Below are 24,563 nucleotides of genomic sequence, written 5' to 3' on the forward strand. Positions count from 1 at the left end.
GTATCCTCGGGTGAACCCGAGTTTCCCCATTGCCACTCCAGCCTGGGTAAAAAGAAGCAAACTCCCTCCAAAAAAAAAAAAAAAAAAAAAAAAAAACTTAAAATGTACATGTCTTTTGACCCAGCAATCCTATTTCTAAGAACTTACACCTAAGAGATAATAGCACAGAGGGGGAAAAAATGTATATACAAAGATGTCCATTTCAGTGTTGTTTATAATAGTGACGACTGGAAATAATCTATAATCTCCACCAACAGAGGACAGATTAAACCAAAGAAGGTACATCTCTGCAATAGAATATTAGACAGCCTTTTAAAAAAATCTCTATATTAACTTGGAAAGAGATCTATGACAGGTCTAGGCAGAAGTCTATAACAGAATGAGAAAAAAAGCAGGTAAATAAATGGCTTGTATATATGGTCTAATTTAAACATATACTCATATGTGAATATGTAAATATATATACATACATATATACATGCTATGTATACACACACACACAAAGGAGGGAGAAGGTGGCCACCACTTGATTCTCCATGAACTGGACCCAATCCCTCTGCTCATGGAGCCTAGGGTCTTGAAGGTGAGAGGGGACCAGGATGTAATTCCACACAGTCCTGGCAGGAAAGCAGCGGTCACAGAAGTAGGAAGTGCTGGGGACGTTGGAGGCAGGCAGGGCTGAATTTCCAAAAGATTAAGGAAGAAAGGGAACGCTCATGCTGGTTCCCACTTTGAGCCAAAACCCAAACAAGCCCCTCTCTGCAGGAATCAGGAAACACAGGCTCAGCGGCCAGCACTTCCTAGAAGGCCTCGTCACAAGCGTACGTCGGTAATTATTGATGCGGTATCTAATACTTGCATTCCCACCCACCCTCCACCCCGAGAAAGCAGGGATTCCCCCAGTAGAGTCAGGCTCATTGCTATACCCCAGCACCTGGCACAGTACTGGGCCGATGGAAGGCATCTAATAAGGAAGGAAGAAAGGAAGGAAGGAAGGAAGGAAGAAAGGAAGGAAGGAAGGAAGGAAGGAAGAAAGGAGGGAGGGAAGGAAGGAAGGAGGGAGGGAAGGAAGGAAGGAAGGAAGGAAGGGGAAGGGAAAGGAAGGGAAAGGGAGGAAGGAAGGAAGGAAGGAAGGGGAAGGGAAGGGAAGAAGGGAAAGGGGAAGGGGAAGGAAGGGATGGAAAGGGAAGGGAGGGAGGGAGGAAGGAAGGAAGAAGGGAAGGGAAGGAAGGAAGGGGAAGGGGAAGGAAAGGAGAAGGGAAAGGGGAAGGAGAAGAGGAAGGGGAAGGGATGAGAAGAGAGTGAGGAAGGGAAGGGGAGGGAGGCAGGCAGGGAGGGAGAGAAGGAGGGAGGAAAGAATGGAGGGAGGAAGGGAAGAAGGAAAAAAGAGACCCATTTCCAAAGACCGGAAAGCTCTTGAGTTCCTCAAGGGTTCGTGGGCCAGAGAACTCCAGGACTTTTCTCACCAAGCACAGAGTCAGGTACTGCGGGAACAGAAAATCACCAAGAGACAGCCTTCCTCTCAGGAATTCCATTTATCTCCACATGGCCACCCAGTCGTGAATTAAATATGCAGCCAAAAGAATAAGCGCTGGCACCTGGGGTTTGTTGGGAGGGGGTGGCTCTGGCTGCACCAAGGGTGGCCCATGGCTTTGTTATACTAGCGATGGGTCCCCCAGGTTCATTATTCTATTCCCTCTACGTTTTAGATGTGTTTAAAGTTTTCCAACAAAAATGTGGTGTGCTTTTGAAAGGAAACCATTTAATGCCTGAAAGAGGTTGAAATGGGCCCTGTGAGAGACGTTCCCAAAGCGGCAAAGGATGCAATCTCCCGAGAAGGCCATGGGTGGCTCTCTCTTTGGGGGGACCTGGATGTGGGTGGCCTCTGTCCTGTAACTCCACCAGCTCCGGGGGCTCTGCCCAGAAGCCCAGCGTCACGGACACTTGCCCACGTCTGCCTGCACTGGGCAGTCCTGGGAAAGCTCCCTCCGGCCCTCGCTCAAGTCCTTTAACTTTTTACACGGAACAGCAACACATTTTTGCTCACAGATCCTTATGGGGACTTCATGGCTAAGGGGCTCCCCTGGCCCCTCCCAGCACAGAGGGGTCCTGTATCATGGTAGGGGTCTCCATCTGGCTCAAGGCAAGCAACAGCCCCCACTGGGTGCTGCCTCAAAGGCTACCGACCTTTCCCAGTCGGCGGCGTCTCTCCTCAGTGGCAGCACGAGGGCTGAGGGGTGAGGGGTGAACCCTGAAGACCCTGACTCTGGTGGAATGTCCCCAAACCCACCTGCGTCTCCTGTCCCAGCCTCCGAGGCTTGGAGCCTGTTTTGCTGCAGCTTGTTTGGTTTTTCCTGTCTGCTATGGACTGACTTTCCCAGCCCCACGTGGTCTGACCGGCCAGATCAGCACACAGGCAGCTGCTTCTCGTTCGCTGTGTTCTGCCAGGAGTTCTGAGTCCCCTTGATAACGCTGTCCACTTGCCCTTTCTCCTGCTCGCAGATAGAGATCTTTCGGTGCAGTCTAAAGTCTTTCCCCATTAAGTCAGATGCCTCAGGCTTGATTTCTGGGCTTGACAGTGAACATCTCAGCCTTCGTACAAGCTACCGCCAAGGGCTGCCTCTCTGGAATGCCCTGTCAACCCTAAATTTAGCCAAGTGCAAGATATGAGTATCCCAGTATTTCATAAGTCCACCCCACACAGTTTCGGATTTTTTTTTTTCCTCAAGATCTTCCGTAAAAGATGGCAGTCTTCAAGTTGACCTCCAGGTTATTAAAATCTCACTGCATTTATTCCCTAAGGGGCTGGGTGTGCTTGGCACTTGGCATGGGGGTGGATGGGGAGCCATGGTGGCAAGCGGGATGCTCCCAGGCCTCCACCCCCCACCGCGGCCCCTGGCCTATCCTCCCATCTCCAAGGGGAAGGAGTCCTGCCTAAAGGCCCAGGATTCCATTGGGCTCACTCTTGCACAGCCGTTCCAACAGGAGTCACAACACCCATGAGATGGAACTGGGTGGCACTGACTCCTCCCAGGCTGTGGGTCTGGCTTCTGTCACCATCAGTCACATCCAACTCCAGAGCTGATGGGTGCGAGTAGGAAAGGGCCCGGAGAGGACACCCAGGCCGGCTCTCAGTTTTCCGGCAGGCACCGGAGCTCCCCTGCTCTACTGCGCCATGCTGCCACCTGCTGTCCTCATGGCAGAATTGGCTCTGCGGGGACCTTGGCTTTCTGCCCGTTATTGTCCCTGGGACTCTGTTGGGGGAGATGATAGGAGGGGCACTAAGGTTGCTGGGGGTGGCACGTAAAGATAGGACGGAAAGGAAATAGCTCCTTCAGCCAGTGGCTTAACGGTAAAAAACACCCCGAGGTTGATTGCTGGACCCACAGTAAGCCGTGTGACTCTCCTTGGCACCCTCGGGCAGATCAGAAAGAGCTGAGCACCTCCCCACACACCCTTGCATGTGCCCTGCACACGCCACCCCTCCATGCACACTCATAAACTCCCCCACACTACATACATGTCTACATGCACCACACCTGGCACACATGCACAGACAGGTGCTCATGCACTCAGCTACAAACACCCGCACACACACATTACACCCCACACCCCTACACACCCCCCATGCACAACACACACTGTATACCCACCCATCTACACACAGTCCACTAAGTACACGCCCTCATCACTCAGACACACCTGCATACCGACACCGCACCCACACACCTCACCCTCACACTCGCTCCAAGCTGCCCCATGTAACTTCTTTCCTCCTTCAAGCCCCCCGTGAAATCGACGTCGAGGTGAGCGTCAGCGTTCGTGGGGGAGTCAGCACTTGCTTCTCTTTCTCCTTCCAGCACAGTTCCTGGTCCCTGGGTCCCTGGGTCCCGCCCCTCCTGAAGGGGACCCAGTAGGATCCAGGAGGTCGAGGGAGTCCTAGAAAAGAACAGGACCAGGCCGGGCGCGGTGGCTCAAGCCTGTAATCCCAGCACTTTGGGAGGCCGAGGCGGGTGGATCACGAGGTCAAGAGATCGAGACCATCCTGGTCAACACGGTGAAACCCCGTCTCTACTAAAAAAAATACAAAAAATTAGCTGGGCATGGTGGCGCGTGCCTGTAATCCCAGCTACTCAGGAGGCTGAGGCAGGAGAATTGCCTGAACCCAGGAGGTGGAGGTTGCGGTGAGCCGAGATCGCGCCATTGCACTCCAGCCTGGGTAACAAGAGTGAAACTCTGTCTCAAAAAAAAAAGAACAGGACCGTGAAGGAGGAAAAGGGGTTGCTTTTGGTTTTGTTTTTAATTTCCATTTCACACAACCTGGTGCTTGAAAGAAGTGGGGCTCACATGCCGCCAGGGTCTCTACTCCAGGCTGCTGGGAGCTTTGCCCAGGCCCTGACTTAATTCGAGGAAAGCCGAACGCCTCCCATCTATGGAGGCTGTCACTCTCGGTACAGCGCTGATTCCCGGCAGCTGGGCCTGCAAGCCTGCCTGCGTGCCCTGAAGGCCACGCCGCACCCGAGTGCCGGGACCTAGCAGGTGTTTCCGTGGGTGACGCCGTTTGTTTGTTATTTACTACCACCTGCTGGCGGAATGTGGGTACTGCACCCCCAAGGAAAGCTGCCAGCAACGCACGGAACATTTCTAAACCCTGGAGATAATGAGGAGAAACCAGGATCGTTCCATCAGCCGCACCCTGCAATTCCTAAGGGAGGGGAAAGCCCACTGCATCTAGCTTGCTTTTTGGGAAACTCAAGTCACTTGCCCCAGACAAACCCCCATCCTGCCAGGCCTTGGTTTCCCAAGCAGGAGATGAAAGTTGTCGTCCACGGTTCTTTTGGCTCCAACATTTCTATTCTAAACTCTACTGCTTAACAACATTTAAAATTGCTTGGCAGATGATGATGCCAGGAAATAACCATTTTTTAACACTGGATTTTCTGTCAAGCCCAGAGAAGTACGTACATCAGCCCTGGGTGCCCCTGCAGACCAGGAGGCCATGTCGTGCCCTCCTCCCTCGGAGAGGGCCACCCACTTTCTGTCACTCTCTTTACCATGCCTTTACTAGGGCAAAAGGCAAACACAAGATCGGGGTGCCCACATGGCATTGGCATGTCTAGCTGAGGGCAGAGCTGCCCAACAGTGAACATTTCAGTTTGTCCCTTTCTCTGTTTCTCTCTCTCTTTCTTTCTTTTGAGACGGAGGAGTCTTGCTCTGTCGTCCAGGCTGGAGTGCGACCTTGGATTACTGCAACCCCTGCCTCCCGGGTTCAAGAGATTCTCCTGCCTCAGTCTCCTGAGTAGCTGGGATTACAGGAGCACACCACCACACCCAGCTAATATATATATATATTTGTATTTTTAGTAGAGATGGGATTTCACCATGTTGGCCAGGCTAGTCTTGAATTCCTGACTTCGAGTGATCCACCCACCTTGGCCTCCCAGCGCGCTGGGATTACAGGTGTGAGCCACCACACCCGGCCAGCTTGTCCCTTTCTAATGAAGTTTTAGATGACAAAAAAACACCATTCAAAAATCACCATTCTTCTATAAACAACTGGTACATCACTTAGCAAATTAGTAAGACTTCTTTATTGGAAAGGCTCAGCTAGCCACACTGTGCAGAATATTTGATAATTCTTATTTTAAAGTACATTTTTACATCTTTCAATGAAATATCAAAGTATCTGGGAAAATGAGCATATGAACTGGATTGTTGTAAAGTGGGATGTATTCACTAAGTGTACACTGCAGATCAAAGAGTTTGGGGAACAAGATTTTCCTTCCGTGTTAATGAATTCAGGGCTTAGAACCAGTTTTTTCTGCCACATCTCAAGGGCAGAGAGGATGCCACAGCCCACACAATCTGTGAGAAGTGAGTCAGCAGCGACAGAACCATGAGCCTAGTTTTCTGGGGGGGAAAATATATGGTAGTATATCGATTCACCAAGCATGTATGCTATAGCGCATGTGATCAGCCTGACCCTGTTCTAAGCATGTCTTTGTTCTCATATAAACATTAATTCATGTACTTTTCTCCTTACGAAAGAAGTAGTTACAGAATCCCATTTTACAGATTACAAAACTAAGGCACAGACAGAGAAAGTGACTTGCCCACAGCCATACAGCTCACAGGTGGTGGAGCTTGGATTTGCATCCAGCCAGTCCAGCGCTGGGGCTGCTTGCTGCACCTGACTTTGAGGAGGAGCACTGTGGTGATGACGACTAGAGGCCCGAACTCTGCCCTGCACTCTGCGTTTCACTTGCAGCCTGCCTTTGGGCAACTCATTTTACCTCCTAACCAGGGCTTCCTCCTCTTCATGAGGACAGCATTGGGCAGAGATATCGGTAGGCCCCTGTGTGGCGCCTGATGTCACCTGGGGACCCAGCTCCTGAGGGCTGGGGAGGCTGTGGCTGCCTTGGGGCAGGTAGTGCAGCCCATCCTGAACAAAACTGAAATTCGCACGTCAAGCCTCCCCCGGGGTGAGAGATTAAAGATGGCCACGCCTTCTATGCTACTTTTCCCAGGGCGGGGATGGGAGGTGTCTCAATTCCCTCCCTAGAACCTGGGCTGGATCCAGTGGCAAGCTCTGTGAGTAGAACCAGACACAAGTATCTGCTGAGGTGTCTGCAGTGAGGTCATGGGAAGCCTGGCCGCTGGCCCCACCTTCCACCCCAACCACTGCTGCCCTTGAACTCTACAAAGTGCTTGTTCCGGGGCAGCCAGCCACCACGTGACAAGGCAGGCGAAGCCAGCCCTATGGAGAGGCCATGAGGAGGGAGAGGCCTGGCCAGTCCCAGCCATTCCAAGTGTGCCCTCCCAGGCATCAGGCATGGCGATGAAGAATCTGTCTTGGACCCACCAGCCCTGAGGACACAAGGTGGAGAAGAACCAAGGAACCAAGCTGACACCACAACTGAAAACTGAGATCCAGGTGTAAGTCCCTGGGTGAACCAGCCCAGCTCTCTCAGTTCAAGGCATCCAACCTAAGCCCAAGTCAGTACAGAGCAGAGTCGAGGCCTCCTTGCCATGTCCTGCCCCAACCCCTGACCCACTACATTAGGAGCATAATAAACTTGGGGTCATTCTATGCCATAAATTGGGGGATGGCTTGCTAGGCTACAAGAGATAACTGGGGGACATACCCAAGACTGGGCAATTTATAAAGGAAAGAGGTTTAATGGACTCACACTTCTGCAAGGCTGGGGAGGCCTGAGGAAAGTTACAATCGTGGCAGAAGGGGAAGCAAACACATAGGGGCAGGAAGGAGTGCAGAGCAAAGGGGCAGAGGGGAGCCCTTTAGAAAACCGTCAGATCACATGGGAACTCACTATCACCAGAACAGCACGGAGGTAACCACCCCCATGATTCGATTACTTCCCACCGGGTGCCTCCCACGACACGTGAGGTTCAAAATCAAGAGATTTGGGTGGGGACACAGCTAAACCATATCACAGAGCATCAGAGTAATGCAAACTAGAGCTTTTTCAGTTCCCAGTTTCCACAGGGACCGGGTCCCCAAAGCTGGTAGCAGTCACAGGAAATAAATAAATATCAGCCCCCCCATATATAAAATATATTCACACCCGACAGGACTTGCTGTGAGTACCATTACTACAAGGAATATGATGACGATGGCAACTCCATTCTTGTTAACAGTCATGGTGAGTAATCAGTGATTGTAATCAGTGACCATAGTAAGTCATCAGTGAATTACAGACACAATTCCCTTCATACAGAGCAGGCTGACAAATGGGATCCTAGGAAAGCTCGCCTTACATACAGATGGGAAAGGTGAAGGGAGCTCTGAGGGGGCACGTGGCTTGCCCAGTAGCATGGGAAGAAGCAGAGTCTGAATGGGAACCAAGTCTGTGTGATTCCGAACCCGACCTGTAGCCATGGCTCCTCCCATCTGGGAGTGACAGTCACTCGCCTCCCTTAGTAACCCTTCAGGCTGCCTGCTGCCCTTGTGGCCTGTTTCCTCTTTGTTCCTATAAGACTAATTATCTGAAGCCACTGGGCTGCCTGTGGAGAGGTGCCTCACCTAAACAGAAATGCAGACAGCAGAGGGCAGCTTCGGGCCCCGGGTGCCTGGGGCAGGTCGTCCTGGGATTGTCCATACCACAGAGACCCAGGTCAACTGCCATAGGCTCGCTCTTCCACTAACCTAGCTGAGCTCCCACCATGAGCCCTGTGGGGCTGGCTCCTCAGCCCTCGGAGCAGCTGGCCAGGCAGACAGTTTAAGCAGAAACAGGGGGACCCTGGGTGAGGAGGTCCCAGATGAGGATCTCCCAGCAAACCAACCAGAGTCTGGGAGGATGTCAGAGTTCTGCAGTCAAGATCATGGATGGGGTAAATCAGATAAAGTCTGTGGGTGAGGAGTCGGAGTTCCCCGCGCCCTGCCTTCCGCATCCCCTGGCCTCCACAGGCTCGTCCCCAGGAGAGGGTGAGAACAGGTATGTCCCTCTGTATGCCAAGAAGCCTCTTCCCTCTCCTCTCCCCCTCTCGTGTCCCTCTGCTCCCACCTTGTCCCTCGCCCTCTCTGCCGGGTGTGCCCTTGTCACCCAGAGCAGCAGCGACAGGTGTGAAGCTGCAAGGTGTGGTCCCCGCTTCCCTCCCTCCATATCTAAGGATGCTGTGCCAAGTTCCCATTTCCCTGGCACAGGGAAGCCTGAGAGCCAGCTTCTGGGTGACAAACCCCAGCAAGTCCCATGCCCCCGATCATAGGTGTAGAGGCTGCAGAGGGTCACTGGGGCCGCCTCTTCCCCACCCCTCACAGCCCAAAGAGAAAGAACCTGTGTCAGCTCCCGTCAGGCGAGGACGTTCCCAGAGGGAAAGAGGCTTCAAGCTGCACCTGCCATGATGTGTGTGTGTGGGGGGAGGGGGCAGGAGCACAGCTCTGGTCATGCCAGGGGCTGCCCAGAAGGCTACACTGAGAGACCTCCCGACTGGAGAAGAAGGCTTGGGGCCTCCAGGGTTGGGCCTGTCAGAGACAATTTCACAGCTGAGTGCACTGGAGGTTTGCTCTTCTCTGAAGCCGCTGGGGCTGCCCACAGAGAGGGAAACGCTTCTGGAAGCTCTGGTCAGAGCACGGATGACACCGTGCACTCCAGCTCTCCTTGGACTTCCCAGAAATGTCTGGGTTGGGTTTGGTTCCATTTTGTCATCTGGATGCCTGATACACAGCAACACTTGACACTCAGCCTAATGGGAAAGTCTGGCTGCACCCCAATGGTGGCTCCAGCCAGGTGACAAGGAACAGCGCTACACAGGCCAGACCTGCCCCGCTCCCACAGCGCTTTCTTCCTGGGGAGAGAATGTCATTGAATGGATGCATGAATGAATCTGGCATCTCTTGCTGCCTCAGTTTTCCCACTGGACTAACCGTTGAGCAAAAGCTTTTTGGCCTTTTGGAGATGAGGCCGCCCCCTGGCAAAGCATCGTTTTCATACTGGAGAAAGACAATGCACACTTTCAAAATGAAAGTCAGAGAAATCAAAGAGGAAGACCCTGGGGGGGCACAAACCTGTTGATACGCAAGGGTGCCCACCCCCTAACTGTCCTCGTTCCCAGGCCCTCCAGCCCTCGGAATGCAAACAGCACTTTGACACCTGCCGCTCTGCTTGGTTCCCTAGGCCACAGCTTTCTCTCCGGCTGAAAAAGCCTCCTACCTAGTTTCCATAAGGAAATCTTTGTAGCGGTCCCAGTGGAAAAGTCAAAAGTTTGACTTGAAAAAAGGAGCTACTTCAAAAGCATTGTCAGACCGAGGTGAAGGTTCCTTAAAACGCATAAATTACAGGGGGCATCCATTAATGAACCTCTAGGCCACCCTACAGCGGGGGCTCTGGGTGGGGGGTGCCAAAGGGACAGAGGCCAACACACCTGGGGGAGGCAACTCGAAGGAAATCCACATAGAATAAGATAAATTAATGTGTCTATTACTTACTGCGTGGCGTTTGTGTATGTGTGTGCATGTGTGCGCGTGCGTGTGTGTAGAAAAATGAAAGAAAAATGTAGAGTTTTTTCAATAATAAAAAGGGAGTTGCACTGCGGGGCCCCTAAAGCTTGTGAAAAATTAAACTCGACGGATTCAAACTGTCCTATTTCCACTTCAAAAGAGAAGAGGCACTGAGCTCTTCCCAACTTATCTTCAAACGCCCAGCACCCTAGAAAGTTTCTTTAAAAAAATAAAGGCTCCTGTTCCCCCAAGCACTGTACCGGTTACTGTACCCACTGTCTCTCCCTCTTCTAATTATACCCCTGTGAGTCTATTAATCAACTTGTAAATTATTTAGAGAGTCATGCGCTGTCTTCAGCGAGTACAAACACACGGCATGCAAAGGCTTGCTGGAAACGGGCAGAGGTCCCTCAGGGTCTCCCCTCCGCAGGAAGACAGTTTGCAGCTCGCCGAGGCTCCTCTGCTGAAAACAAGCAACAGCATTCCGCTTACCTCCTCAGATGGGGAGATTTACTTTGTCTTTCAACTCAGCAACTCTTTGCAAGTTTTTTAACAAAAGAGAAAAGCTGGTCTATTGTCGATCTTTAGTGTGCATTTAGTGATGAGAATATTAATTCCCCCTTAAAAATGAAGCAGTTTGGCTGAGCTCTGATCCATGCCTCCTGGGATCTGGACTCGGAAGGCTCTTGCAAACACGTCATCATCCCAATTTGGGGCTGGTTTGGCTTGTTTGAATGGCAATAGCCGCATTTGCTGGGGTGAGGTCTCATTACCAGAAAGGGTGCAAATTAGCGTCTTGAACCTCTCACAAATCTCCCGCCTTTTCTCGGGTTCTATTAGGCCATGAGGGACCTTTCCCAGACAGAAATATTTAGGAAATGTGGGGGGTGGGGGTGGGAGGGGTGCAGGTAACACTCGATAATGATCTGTCTTCCACATCACCTTTTCTACACACCAGGACTTTCGCTTTTAGGAGAAAGTCATTATCCATTAAATAGCTGTCTTCTCTCCTGAAGATAAGAATGGGGTGTATGTCTGGTATGTGCGCAGGAATGTGGGCCTTCCTATAACTGAACTGCTTTAGCTGCTGGGAGATGCTGGTGGGGCGGGGGCACAGGGACAGCTCCCAGTTAGGACAAGCCAGCTGGGCAGGTGTCACAGCGTATGGAGAGACGGGACATATGAAAACCTAGAGTCTAGGCTGGACGCGGCGGCTCACGCCTGTAATCCCACCACTTTGGGAGGCTGAGGTGGGTGGATCATAAGGTCAGGAGTTCAAGGCCAGCCTGGCCAACATGGTGAAACCCCGTCTCTACTGAAAATACAAAAATTAGCCGGGCATGGTGGTGCACACCTATGATCTCAAGCTACTTGGGAGACTGAGGCAGGAGAATCGCTTGAACCCAGCAGGCGGAGGTTGCAGTGAGCCGAGACTGCGCCACTATACTCCAATCTGGGTGACAGAGCAAGACTATGTTAAAAAAAAAAAAAGAAAGAAAGAAAGAAAGATAGAGAGAGAGAGGGAGGGAGGGAGAGAGGGAGGGAGGGAGAAAAGTGAGAGTCTAACTCAGAATCCCCACTGCTGGGGACATGGCATGGCTCATGGCTGGCGGGCTCCTGACCACACAGTTCCAGCACGTTCTGCGTGCACTGTGGACAGATTGAGATGAGCATCTCATGCGCACTTGGGGCAAAGACATAAACCAACAAGGACAAGATCCGCCTTTGGCTGTTTTTAATCTCTTCCCTGGATAGGCACTCTGCAGAGGAAGTCCAAGCAACACGTGAGAACGGAAACAGTTCCCAGGGCCAGGGCAGAAGCCAAGCCACCTGGCTGAAGAGCCGGCGTTGCGGCATTACAGCGGCAACCTGGAAGTAGGTTGTATGCACCATTAACATTCCCTGGGCCCTAGCTTATGGCTAAAATTCTCATGAGAAAGGCTAAAAATAAAGCAGTGCAGACTTCTTTATGTTGGGTGAGTCTGAACAACAGAGTGAGGCCCATGAGCAGGGTTGGTTTTATATTAAGTGAAAATTGGGAAACAAGACATTCCAAGCAGCAAAGACAGAATGGCAAATTTCCTTGGGAAGCTCTGGGCCTCAGAGTGCAGGATTTTCAAACACCCTTTGGTAGGAATGGAGTTATGGGCATGGGGCTGAGGACATCATTTGGCGGTAGTGGCCACTGTGAGCCACCGCTGATTTAAGCAGAGAACTGAGACCTGGGGGCGCCTTTGCTTGAGTTCGGGGAGGAAAGAAGGTATCTGCACCACCACCACAGCACACAGCAGCAGTGGAGCCCGTCAGCGGCAACCATCTCATTCTGAATGATACAGAAACAGCTGAGAACTTATTTTTCCAAAAGCCCAGAATCGTTTTTACTTGTTTTGTACCGGTGTAAAAGTGACAGGAGCTCCCTGGCAACTAAGGCTGCGAGATTTAAGCTCGACCCTGTTTATTGTATGCAGAGCAAACTCCTGGTGCCTGTAACGGAGGTTGCCTGCATAAAGAACGCCACATGCGGAGCCCTGGGGAATAAATTTGTTCTGTTCACTGCAGCTCAAGTCGGAACGAGTTTAGGAGGTCAGACCTATATATTTCAAAGTCCAGGCACAGAGTAAGCATCTCCCCAATCCTCCGTCCACAGTGCCGTCACCAAGAGCCCGGGATCAAGGGACTGAAGATGCGCTAAGATGGGGCCCTGGGGTCCTTTGCCCAGTAAATGTGGAAAGATGGGAAAACAGCACAGTTATTAATTTTGCTGCTGATTCGAAAGGAGGAGGTGTTGGCAGCACCTGTGAGGACAAAAAAAGAACATAACTAAGTCTGCAGAGGTCACGGCTGGGACATAACATCAGGAGGCCTGGAGTGGGGGTAAGAGCAAGCGGCTCCAGCGGGAAAGATGACATCTGGATCTACTCAGCTGAGCGGGTGGCGGTGGTGACGGTGACTGCGACGGCGGTGGGGATGAACAGTAACAAAAGCACACATCTCTGGGGCACGCAGCTCCAAGGTGAGTGGAGAGAAGGCACAAGTCTGCAATGGCAGGGGTCCCAGTGGAAGACCAGCAGGGAGGCCAGCGGCCAGGAGCACGGGCAGGGCGGAGTCTCCAGAGAAGGAGGTCCAGTACCCACAAGGGCAATGAGGGGTACCCAGGAAGAGTCTATAGCGCCTGGCCTGGGGAGTGGTGAGGATGGGCTTTCTGCACTGGGTGGCTAGATGGTAGGGTGTTCTGGCAGTGACGTCTGCAAGCTCAGAGGTGCTAGGGGCCTCTGCCCCGTGGTGACAAGGTCTCCGTGTCCTTACAATAATCTCAATTGCTAAGCTCCTAAACCTTAGAGATGAAAACTCCTAATAGGAAAGGGAGTGGCTGGTGATTCCCTATGTTCCCAGGAATGCTGCTGGCACTCAGGGCAGAGCTATCTGAAATAGAACTAGGATTTGAAAAGGGAAATCTGGGATGTCTCCATGGATTCCCCAAAGGTATGGAGGAGCAACCAACTGGTGGCTTCTGTTCTGGAAGTTCTGAAAGCCTTGGGGGATATAGCAGCATGCCCTCCACTTTCAGGAGGGCCCTCTGGTTGCAGGGCAGCGTTGGGAAGCTGAATTCCATTGTTCCCTTCACCCTGCAGCCTCCCTCTTCCACAGAGTGGAGAGTCACTTCCAGATGGGCTGAGTCCCTCCAGCTCTCCCAACCTCCCACTGGCTGTCCCTGGCCCTGGCCCACAGTGCGGAGGGATTCCCTTCCATGTCTGCCTCCACTCAGTCAGGGCTCTTCCTGGGGCAGGTGTCGGGGCCCATCTCCCTGTTCCCACCATTGGGGTATGGCCATACATTGGGTGGCTGGTCTCCAGGCCTGGCCTTGGAGGGACATGTTAAGCCCAACTGTGACCTGGGTTCTCAGCCGAATTCTCCATTCTATGCTCTCAGCAAACTCTGGGGTCTGTCTCCTAATGGGTTCAGAACTCAGGGTGTGGAGAAGGGATGTAGTTAATCACCACCCCTCAAGCCCAAACCGTGGGGTCCACCTGCAGGCTAGGGGATCCCTGAGTCACGGATGTCACCAACGCTCAAATCGGGAAGGAGGGGGCCTCAGCCAGCTGCACTTATTCATAAATAAGCAGGCTGTGGTCGGCTAGGCAGTTTCCCTGTTCAGCCTGACCTTCCCTTCCAAACCAAATTCTGTCGAGAATCATTTAAATTTTCTTCCTGTTTCAGCCAGCGGTGAAGTGGGCCCCTGCCAGACCTGGGTGGTTCCAGCGCTCCTGCTCGGGGAGCCGAGCGCTTTGGTTCTCTCGGCAGCTCCTCCACAGCCCACTAATGAGACCCTGTTAGTGGTTACGAATGTAAATGCACGCTTTGTTATCCCTGCGAGATCAGGATTGGCGAAATGACAGGATTTATTGCTTCTGTTAGGGCGATATGATATTGGTTGTTGTTGTGTCTTTAATTTTGTAGGAAGAGCGAAAGTATAGAGGTACATCGTCTAAATCAACAAAAAGCTGTGGAAGAAAAAATTTAGCATGAAACACTGAAGATCGAAGCAATCTGGGTCTCACTAACTTTATAGAAAATTGGGAATTGTGCCGCCAGCCTCCTTTGCATTCCCCAAATACAAAAGCAAACACAAAAACGACTCTGCACTTGGACCACCTTTGAAAGGACTCCTTGGGTTTGCTTTTGGTGGTGGATGAATTAAGCCGGCTGTGTACAAAGTTTATGTGCTTTGATTCAAGCAAATTCATTTCTCTCGAAGAGGAACTAACAACAGGTCCCATTTACTCAAAAGATACAGTTTGAGTAAGTCTGTAAAACGGTGCCCACATCTGATGGTTAATTAAGGACCTGTAAGTGCCCAACTCCCTATCAGACAAGGAATGTAAGACTGTGCTGTCACATGGTGAGGAGAGATGAGGTGAGGAAACCAGAAGGCCAAGCGCTCCACGGCCTCATAAAAAAACCAACATCTTCATATGACCTTCTTGGTGACCACGACATTCCACAATTCCGCGTGACATTCCTGAGAACTAAAATGCCATGATGAGTCACTGTTCTCTTTCCAAACAATTGCTACAACTACAAAATTATAACGTGACTTGAAACAGAGCTAAAATATAGAATATACGCTAAAGAAAAATTAACGGAACAATGTAAACAACCCTAATATTCAAAGAGCACTGACAAACCAATTAGGACAAAAAATAGCTTAATTGGAAAATGGGCAAAGGGAAAAGCAGTTACAGCGCCAAGGCCATAAAGAGGTAGTCCACAAAGATAAAATACACATGACCTGTTATCTTCTGAAAATGTGGTCAATGTTACCAACCTCACTGACAATCAAAAGACCACAATTAAAAATAAATACATCTTTTGTCGCCTAACAAATTGGCAAAGATTCAAATGGCTGGCCGCGGTAGGCAGAATAAAACCTCCCAGAAAGATGTCCAATCGCTGGCACCTGTGAGTATGCTCCCTGGCGTGGCAAAGAGAGCTCTGCAGAGGGGTATTAAATTAAGGACCTGCAGATGGGGAGATAATCCTGTATTGTTCTGGGTGGTCCCAATGGAATCCCAAGGGTCCTCCTAAGAAGGAGATAAGAGGGTCAGAGTCAGAGAGGGAGATGAGATAGCAGAGGCAGAGGTCAGAGAGAGACAGAGATTGGAAGCTGCCACTCTGCTGGCTTTGAAGACAGAGGAAGGGGCCACGAACCAAGGCATGGGGATGGCCTCCAGAAGCTGGAAAAGGCAGGGAAGTAAATCCTCCCAAGTGCTCCAGGAAGGAGCACAGCCCTACTAATACCTGGATTTTAGGACTTCTGATCTGCAGAACTGCAAGATAAATCTGTGTTGTTCTAAACCACTAAGTTTGTTATAGAAGCAATAGAAGACGAATACGCTGGCCAATACCCAGAGATGGCAAAGGCAGGGAGGGAAGGGGCATCGGCACGCCGATGGTGGGAACGCACAGCAGGACAGCACCCCCTGCTGCCACCGTTCATGGGCCTCACCGCTGACGCAGGCCTCAGCGCATCCTAAGATCATCAGGGATGTTTCTCTACACAAGAGCGTGCATTTTAGTATTATGGAAGGACTGCAAATCTGGAAACCATATAAATATTTATTTTGGAAATTTATATTTTGGAAAAAAATCAAACGGACAAGGAAGCTGCAAGAAGAGTCAAAGAATTCCTACAGACCCTTCCTGGGAGTGGCCGGTCGTTAGCACGGCCTTAGTTGCATGGGCATTGTCTGTTTCTGAACCACTAAGCTTGTTAGTGGGGAATTAAATTATCTTCCAGACATACTGTGGAACACTACCAGCGGCACCTGAAACTACATAAATTAGGTTAATTTTGTATCACATTCACGCATGTTTTCTTATGAATCTTCTTTAGGGTGTTAATCCCCACCCCGGTAAATGGGAATTTGGAGAGAACTGGAGAGAGATCATGCTTGGGGATGCCGCAGGTGCTCCACCATTGCTGCTGCTTGCTGCTGTGGCTTTTTCTTTTTTTTTTTTTTTTTTGAGACAGAGTCTCACTCTGTCACCCAGGCTGGAGTGCAGTGGTGCCATCTTGGCTCACTGCAACCTCTGCCTCCCGGGTTCAGGCAACCCTCCTGCCTCAGCCTCCAGAGTAGCTGGGACTACAGACACCCACTGCCACCCCGGCTAATTTATTTTTTATTTTTAGTAGAGATGGGGTTTCACCATCTTGGCCAGGCTGGTCTTGAACTCTTGAGCTCAAATCATCCACTTGCCTCGGCCTCCCAAAGTGCTGGGATTACAGGTGTGAGCCACCACACCCAGCCACTACTGTGACATTTGAAGAGTGGCAGCTGCCTTGTGGCCTCCCAGGCACTGTGCATGTAGATGATGGCTGGTCCTCAGGACAACCCTGCAGGAAGGGACCTCTCCCTCTATCATGCCATCGAGAAGCCTGGGCCTTCGAGAAGGGCAAGGTGGTTTTTTGGTGCCACGTTTCTGGTGGGGGCAGCACTGGAATCTGAAGCAGCCTGGGAAGCGCGAGAGCTCCTGCTAGTTTTCACCCTCCCAGGTGCCTCCCGCCTCCACCTCATTCTGTGAACACCGCAGAGACGCAGGAACAGACCCGCTCACTGCCCTGTGCCTACACAGATCATTGCATCTGATGGCTCCCACTCCCCACACTTGAACTCCACCCTGTGGACTAGGACATCTTGGGAGGGCCAGCTAGGACATCTCCCCAGGAGGCCCGTTCAGCGGATGGCTGGGAGGACATAACCTGTTTTCATGTGTTTCCTCATCAATCTGCTCTATCTAAGGCGGTAGGAAAAGGCAACCAGCTTCCACCAGGAGGGTTCCTAGCCAGTGCCCGCATTGCTCACTGTAACAGCAGCTGCTTCTGGAATTAATTTTCTTCACAAAAAGCATGTGTTCACATCAGACTTGACAACTGGGTGTGCACTGACTGCTGGGAGGAGCTGCAGCATATGCAGGGGAGACGGTCTGGGCAAATGGGAAATTCACAGCCCACGGAAGAGACAGGCGGAGGAGCCAGAGAAGCCCAGCCACCAACTGGCTGCGTGGCCTCAGCAGCTCAGTCCCTTCTCTGTGGCTCCTTTGTGGACTCAGGAAGCTGGGCTAGAATGCTCCCAAAGGTGCCCTTGCTGGGGTCAGATCCTAGGAACGCTTTCAGTCTGTGGATCACAGAGGGCACCTGGAAAGAGGATCTGGGCCTGCTTCCCTATCAAACAGGGGAGCATCTAGCTGCTGAGGACCAATGCCAGTCAACGCTCGCATCTGCAAAGCTGTCTGAACCCTCCAGCTTCTGAGGGCTGATTCAACTGGAATACTTGCCCATAGTATTTTTATATACCAAATAATAAGGGATGTGGGGGTGGGGGCAGTGGCTCACGCCTGTAATCCCAGCATTTTGGGAGGCCAAAGCCGAAGGATCACTTGAGCCCAGGAGTTCAAGACCAGCCTGGGCAACATGGAGAAACCCCATCTCTACAAAGAACACAAAAACTTAGCCAGGTGTAGTGGCATGCACCTGTACTCCCAGCTGCTTGGGAGGCTGAGGTGGGAGGATCACCTGAGCCCAGGAGGTTGAGGCTGTAGTGAGCCGAGACTGTACCACTGCACTCCAGCCTGGGCGACACATTGATTTCCTGTCTCAAAACAAAAAAGGATGAGGGGGAGCTCTGTGGCCTCTCCTGGCTCTCAGTTTTAAGTGGTACCAGTTACGAAAAGCAAACAGTCTTGAGAAATGGGAACATTCTAACCATCAGGGATAACCCCGCCACATCCACAAACTCACCTCAGGGGGGATCGGGCTCAGACACCAAGAGGCCTTATCAGAAACAGGCAACACAGCCTTTGCTTACGAGAAAACCCCACCTCCATTTCCCGGCTGTTCTCCCCAGTTCTGAGCCCCTGGATGTTCAGAGAGCCGCACAAAGAGAAAGTTCTCTCTGGAGCCTGTGAGGTCGTGACAGTTAGTGGGAACGTGGCCTACCTGCCATCCCCTTTTCAAAATAGGGCCGAATGTGCTCGCCAAACGTGGTCGCGTCTGCCACGGCCTCTTTCAGCAGTTGCCCACAGCCGACTGAAGGAGAGGGGAACAGAAAGGCACCCATTAAATTTTAAATAGGAGGGAGGATGAGAAAAAAAGAACCCCCAGCGCTGCCTGCTGGGGGGAAGAAAAAGGTCACTGAAAAAAGTATAAAAGGATTTTTCTGTGGGTGGATATGTGTCCAAGTAAAAGTAAATATCAAAAAGGAGCCAGGAAATAAAGAAGAGGGAGAGGTGGAATGAAAAGGAATGCATTTGGCAAAGAACACATTAAAAATGGACAGTGCGGGGAAGACACTAACGAGGCTGCTGCCCACAGAGGAGCCTGCAGAGCCTCGCTGCGCCTGGAATTGCTGTGCACAACGCTGGGTCGCTGCAGAGGGTCAGCGTGCTGGGCGGGGAGGTGGGGGGGTTGCCCATCTCTGAGCGATATGCCTCAAGTGCGTCCACATTCGCACCCTTGTCACACAGGGGAGAGGGTGCAGTGTGTTGCTGCCACGGCCGCTCCAGCTGGCAGGGCGTCTCCATGGGATGGGGGGGGCCACATGATAGGATGGATTCATATTCCAAGTGGACTGACTCATCGTTAAAAAGCACCACGTGGCTGTAATCCCAGCACTTTGGCTGAGGCGGGCGGATCACCTGAGATCAGGAGTTTGAGACCAGCCTGGCCCACACGGTGAAACCCCAACTCTACTAAAAATACAAAAATGAGCGAGGCATGGTGGTGCATGCCTGTAATCCCAGCTACTTCGGAGGCTGAGGCAGGAGAATTGCTTGAACCTAGGAAGTGGAGGTTGCTGTGAGCCAAGATTGTGCCACTGTTACTCCAGCCTGGGAGATAGAGGGAGACTCCGTCTCAAAAATAAATAACTAAATATATAAAAGGTACCACGCTGCAGTCACCTAGCCAGTGGCGGCTGCCCTACTCTGAACGCCTGCTCGCCCTGGGCAGGGGCCTCCCTCTGGCCCCACTGTGTCTCGAGCCCTGAGACAGGGCCGGCACATAGGAGGTGCAGTGACAGGTGTGAGTGAATAAGCACAGGCTAACTCCTCCTTGGCTGTGAAAGCCCTTCCTAGCCAAAGCCAGAAGATTGAAGCTATGTTTGCATGAATTGTTCATTGCGCACTTTTGGCTTTCTTACCTTTAGGGCTAAGGAGTTTTCTGCCTATATTAAAGAGACCAAAAGACATCCTACAGTTAACTGGATAGCATGAATGTTTAAAAAAAATTACCATCACCAAGGATTTATTCCTCAATGATGATATGTTTAATCCACTATGTAAATGACAGCAGTTGTCATTTAATTTAATCCAGCGTGGTTGGCGGCCTCACCAGCAAAGCACATATAAGTGAGAATAGAGGCTGCTGGGGACCAGGTGCTGTGGTTCACGCCTGTAATCCCAGCACTTTGGGAGGCCAAGGTGGGAGGATTATTTGAGGTCAGGAGCTTGAAACCAGCCTGGCCAACATGGTGAAACCCCATCTCTACTAAAAATACAAAAATTAGTTGGGCATGATGGTGGGCACCTGTAATCCCAGCTACTTGGGAGGCTGAGGCAGGAGAATCGCTTGAGCTAGGAGGCGGAGGTGGCAGTGACCAGTTATTGCACCAGTACACTCCAGCCTAGGTGACAGTAACACTCTGTCTCCAAAAAAAAACACTGGTGGGAACAGAGACAATTCTGTCTGTTGTCTCTGTTCAAAAGCACTGTGCAAAGTGTGCTTTGTTTTATTTGGACCTCACAGTAACCTGTTGCTTTTTAGATAAGGACACTGAGATTCAAAGAGATGAAGTAACCTGCTCTTGGTCACACTGCCATTCAGGGGCAGAGCTGGGGTCCAAACCCAGGTCTGTGTGACATCAAACCCATGCTTAGCTTCCAGTTCTGGCCATGAAGAAGTAACAGGTATATATTTAACTTCTCTTATAGAAAACTGTGAAACTGAACAAAATCTATGAAGCAATTCTTTAGTCACTGGACAATAGACAGACAATAGATAGATAATCCTGGAGACGCTGGAAACACACACAACGAGCCCCATATTCACCCTGGATTTCTACCTGTGGGCACTTCTCAAATCCTGGCACAGACGAAGTGAAACCCAAACAGATCAGCAGTCTCACTGGGTGGAAGTAACAAAGACTGGAGCTATGAGACAGCCAGAATTTGTAGGACAGGGAAATGGAGAGGAGGGAGCTGTGCATACAAGGAGCTCTAGAAATCTCACAGGGTGTCACTAAGCCTTTGCCAATATGAAGCTTCACATGTGCAAGGTAAGACTCCAGAGGCCTGGTAGAGAAAAGCTACTGGGAAGCTGTGAACTGAATGGAAATTCACACAGTGCTGGGAGATGCTGGTATTCTGACAACCAAAGTGAGAGACCTTGCCGAACACCCCAGACATTCTGCTGAAATTCCAGAAAGGGCAGACCTTAGCTGCAGGATACTCTAGCCCTACAGTAAGAACACTCTAGTCCCACTTAACAAAGCCTAAAAATAAGCTTCAATGGGGTTAATACTCCAAACTCAATACTCTTAAAGCAGAGTGATGACACAATCCAGACCTTCAAAAATGTGGCAAACACAATGTCCAGCACTTAATCAAAAGCTTCTTGACATGCAAAAAAGCAGGAAAATGTGACTCCTATGAGGAGAGCAAACAGGCCACAGAATCAGACCAGGAGATGACACAGATATCAGAAATAGCACACCAGGACTTTAAAACAGCTATTATGAGTATATTTAAAAGCTTAAAGGAAAAGATAGTTAAAATGAGTAAACAGATGGAGAATCTCAGCAGAGAAAGGAAAACCGTGAAAAAGAACCAGATGGCAATTCTGGAACTGGAAAATACAGTATCTTAGATAAAACAAATCACTAAGTGTGTTGCAATCAGTGAATCTGAAGACAGGAAAGGAGGCAACAGGAAGTAGCCAAACTGCAGTGCAGGGGGGGATGGGAAAGGACTGGAAGAAAAGAGCCAAATGGAAGAGACCCGGAGGACGATACCATGCAGTCTAACATACGTGGAACTGGAGTTCAAGAAAGGAGAGAGTCAGGCAGAAGAAATATTTTGGAAGATAATGACGGGAGAATTTCAAAATTCGATTAAAAATTTCAACCCACACACCCAAGAATCTCTGAGATCCAAGCAGAACAAACACAAAAGTTGCACTTTGATACATCAGAGTCAAATTGCTGAAAGCTAAAGAGAAAATATTAACAGCAGCTGGTGGCAGGGGGAGTGCTTCATATGTAGGGCAACAATGGTAAAAATAACCTCTGAGATCTCATCAGAAGAAGTGCAAGCCAGAAGACAATAGAATGACATCTTTAAAGTGCTAAGAGAAAGAAACTGTCAACATAGATTTCTATATGCAGCCAAAACATCTTTCAAAAATGAAGGTGAAATCGTGACATTTTCAGATGTATGAAAGCGTTGTCACCAGCACACTTTCACTACAAGAGATGTTAAAGGAAGTTCTTCAGGCTGAAAGAAAATGATACCAGATGGAAACTTAGATGTCAACCAAGAAGTGAAGCGTATTGATAGGTGGGTACATATGAAAGTCGTTCCCCACTTATATTTTCACTGTTTTAAAGGACAAATGACTATTTAAAGCAAAAATAATTACAAGATATTGTAGGGTTTATAACATACATAGAAGTAAAATGTACATCCCCTGTAGCACAAAGGACAGTAGTAAGGTAAATGGGAATCTGCTGCTGCAATGCTCTGATATGATACATGGGGAGGTGTCATATTCACCCCAGATAGGCTGTGACAAGCAAAAGATGCATATTTAATCCCCATAGCAACCACTAACAAAATAAAGCAAAGAGATACAGCTAAAAAAGGAAGTTAAAAAAAGAAAACGGATTACTAAAAAATATTTGGTTAATCCAAAAGATGGCAGGAGAGGAGGAACAAAGAACAGATGACACAAGAAGAAAACAAAAAACAGGCCAGGCGTGGAGGCTCACAGGAGGCCGGGGGGGCGGGGGAGGTTCGCTTGAGCCCAGGGTTTGAGGGTGCAATGAGCTATGATCGCACCACTGTACTCCAGCCAGGGCAACAGAACAAGACCCCATCTCCTAAAAAAAGTGAGACCCAACCACATGCTGTCTACAAGACACATATTTAGGCTATAAGACACAGATAGTTTAAAAGGAAAAGAATAGAAGCTATATCATACAGACACAGATCATAAGAACGAGAAACTTCATTAACATGAGACAAAGTAGACTTTAAGAAGGTGAGCATTGCTAGAGAGGCAAAACCTTTCCTAACAATAAAAGGGCCACTTCCCCAATAAGATCTAACTATCCTTACTGTATGCAGTTGGCCTAACTATCCTTACTGTATGCAGTTGGCCCTCCATATCCACAGTTTCTACTTTCATGGATTCAATCAACCACAGATTGAAAATATTTGGGGTAAACATTACGTCTGTACTGGACATAAAAAAGACATGTAGCGTCTTTTTTCCTTGTCAGTATTCCCTGAACAATACAGTATAACAACTGTTTGCTTAGCATTTACATTATATTAAATATTATAAGTAATCTAGAGATGTTTTAAAGTGTATAGGAGAATGTACGTAGGTTATATGCAAATACTATGTCATTTTGTATCAGAGACTTGAGCATCCTTGGATTTTGGTATCCAAGGGAGGTCCTGGAACAATCCCCATGGATACTGAGATGTGACAGTATGTACTTAATACCAAATTACATGAAGCAAAAACTTGCAGAGAAATAGACAAATCCACAATTAAGAGTTGGGAGATTTTTGACATTTTGGGCAGATGATTGTAAAAAGTTAAAAATAAAAGAGTCGGGAGAGTTTAACACAACTCCTCAATAGCTGACATAATAAGAAGAGTGATAATAATTAAGGACAGAGAAGAATTGAACACTATCAAACATCTTATCCTAATCAACATTATAGAACACTATATCCAACAATGCAGAATACCTCTTTTTTTTTTCTTTTTTTTTTTTTTTAGACGGAGTTTCACTCTTGTTACCCAGGCTGGAGTGCAATGGCGCGATCTCGGCTCACCCCAACCTCCGCCTCCTGGGTTCAGGCAATTCTCCTGCCTCAACCTCCTCAGTAGCTGGGATTACAGGCACGCGCCACCATGCCCAGCTAATGTTTTGTATTTTTAGTAGAGACGGGGTTTCACCATGTTGACCAGGATGGTCTCGATCTCTTGACCTCGTGATCCACCCGCCTCGGCCTCCCAAAGTGCTGGGATTACAGGCTTGAGCCACCGCGCCCGGCAGAATACCTCTTTTTTTAAAGTACACTTGGGGCCGTGTGCGGTGGCTCACGCCTGTAATCCCAGCACTTTGGGAGGCTGAGGTGGGCAGATCATCTGAGGTTGGGAGTTTGAGACCAGCCTGACCACCATGGAGAAACCCTGTCTCTACTGAAAATACAAAATTAGCTGGGCGTGGTGGCACATGCCTGTAATCCTAGCTACTTGGGAGGCTGAGGCAGGAGAATCGCCTGAACCTGAGAGGCAGAGGTTGTGGTGAGCCAAGATCGTGCCATTGCACTCCAGCCTGGGCAACAAGAGTAAAACTCTGTCTCAAAAAAAAAAAAGTACATTTGGAATTCACCAGTATAGACCATATATGCAAATTTCAAGGGATCAAAATCACATAGGGTATGTTCTTTTACTGCAATAAAATTAAATTAGAAATCAAGAATATAAAGCAATCAGGAAGATCCCCAAATAGGTGGGAATTAAGCCAGGTGTATTCTAAATAATACATAAGTCAAAAAAGAAACCAGAGGCTGAGGTGGGAGGATTGCTTCAGGCCAAGAATTTGAGACCAGAATGGGCAACATAGATCCTGTCTCTACCAAAAAAAAAAAAATTAGCTGGGCTTGGTGGCACACACCTGTAGTCCCAGCGACTTGGGAGGTTGAGGTGGGAGGATCACTTAAGGAGTTGGAGGCTGCAGTGAGCCATGATTGGGCCACTGCATTCCAGCCTGGGTGACAGAGCAAGACTCTGTCTTGGAAGGAAGGAAGG

General features: G+C 49.7%; 1 protein-coding gene across 7 annotated transcripts in view; it reads right to left on the reverse strand.

Moving 5' to 3' along the window:
• Positions 1-24,563, reverse strand: part of AK8 (adenylate kinase 8) — a 157,238-nt gene that overhangs the window by 76,380 nt on the left and 56,295 nt on the right. For 6 of the 7 annotated variants that reach the window (XM_032257692.1, XM_032257691.1, XM_032257694.1 and 3 more), the window contains one exon: positions 18,456-18,545. The exons of the other annotated variant lie outside the window; for it this stretch is intronic. In XM_032257692.1, coding sequence (XP_032113583.1) covers positions 18,456-18,545 — 90 coding nt within the window. The remainder of the gene's footprint in view (positions 1-18,455; positions 18,546-24,563) is intronic. 7 annotated transcript variants of the gene reach the window in all.

Source organism: Sapajus apella, unplaced genomic scaffold (genome assembly GCF_009761245.1).
Source record: "Sapajus apella isolate SASKATOON/1434 unplaced genomic scaffold, GSC_monkey_1.0 scaffold97, whole genome shotgun sequence".
Classification (NCBI taxonomy): domain Eukaryota; kingdom Metazoa; phylum Chordata; class Mammalia; order Primates; family Cebidae; genus Sapajus; species Sapajus apella.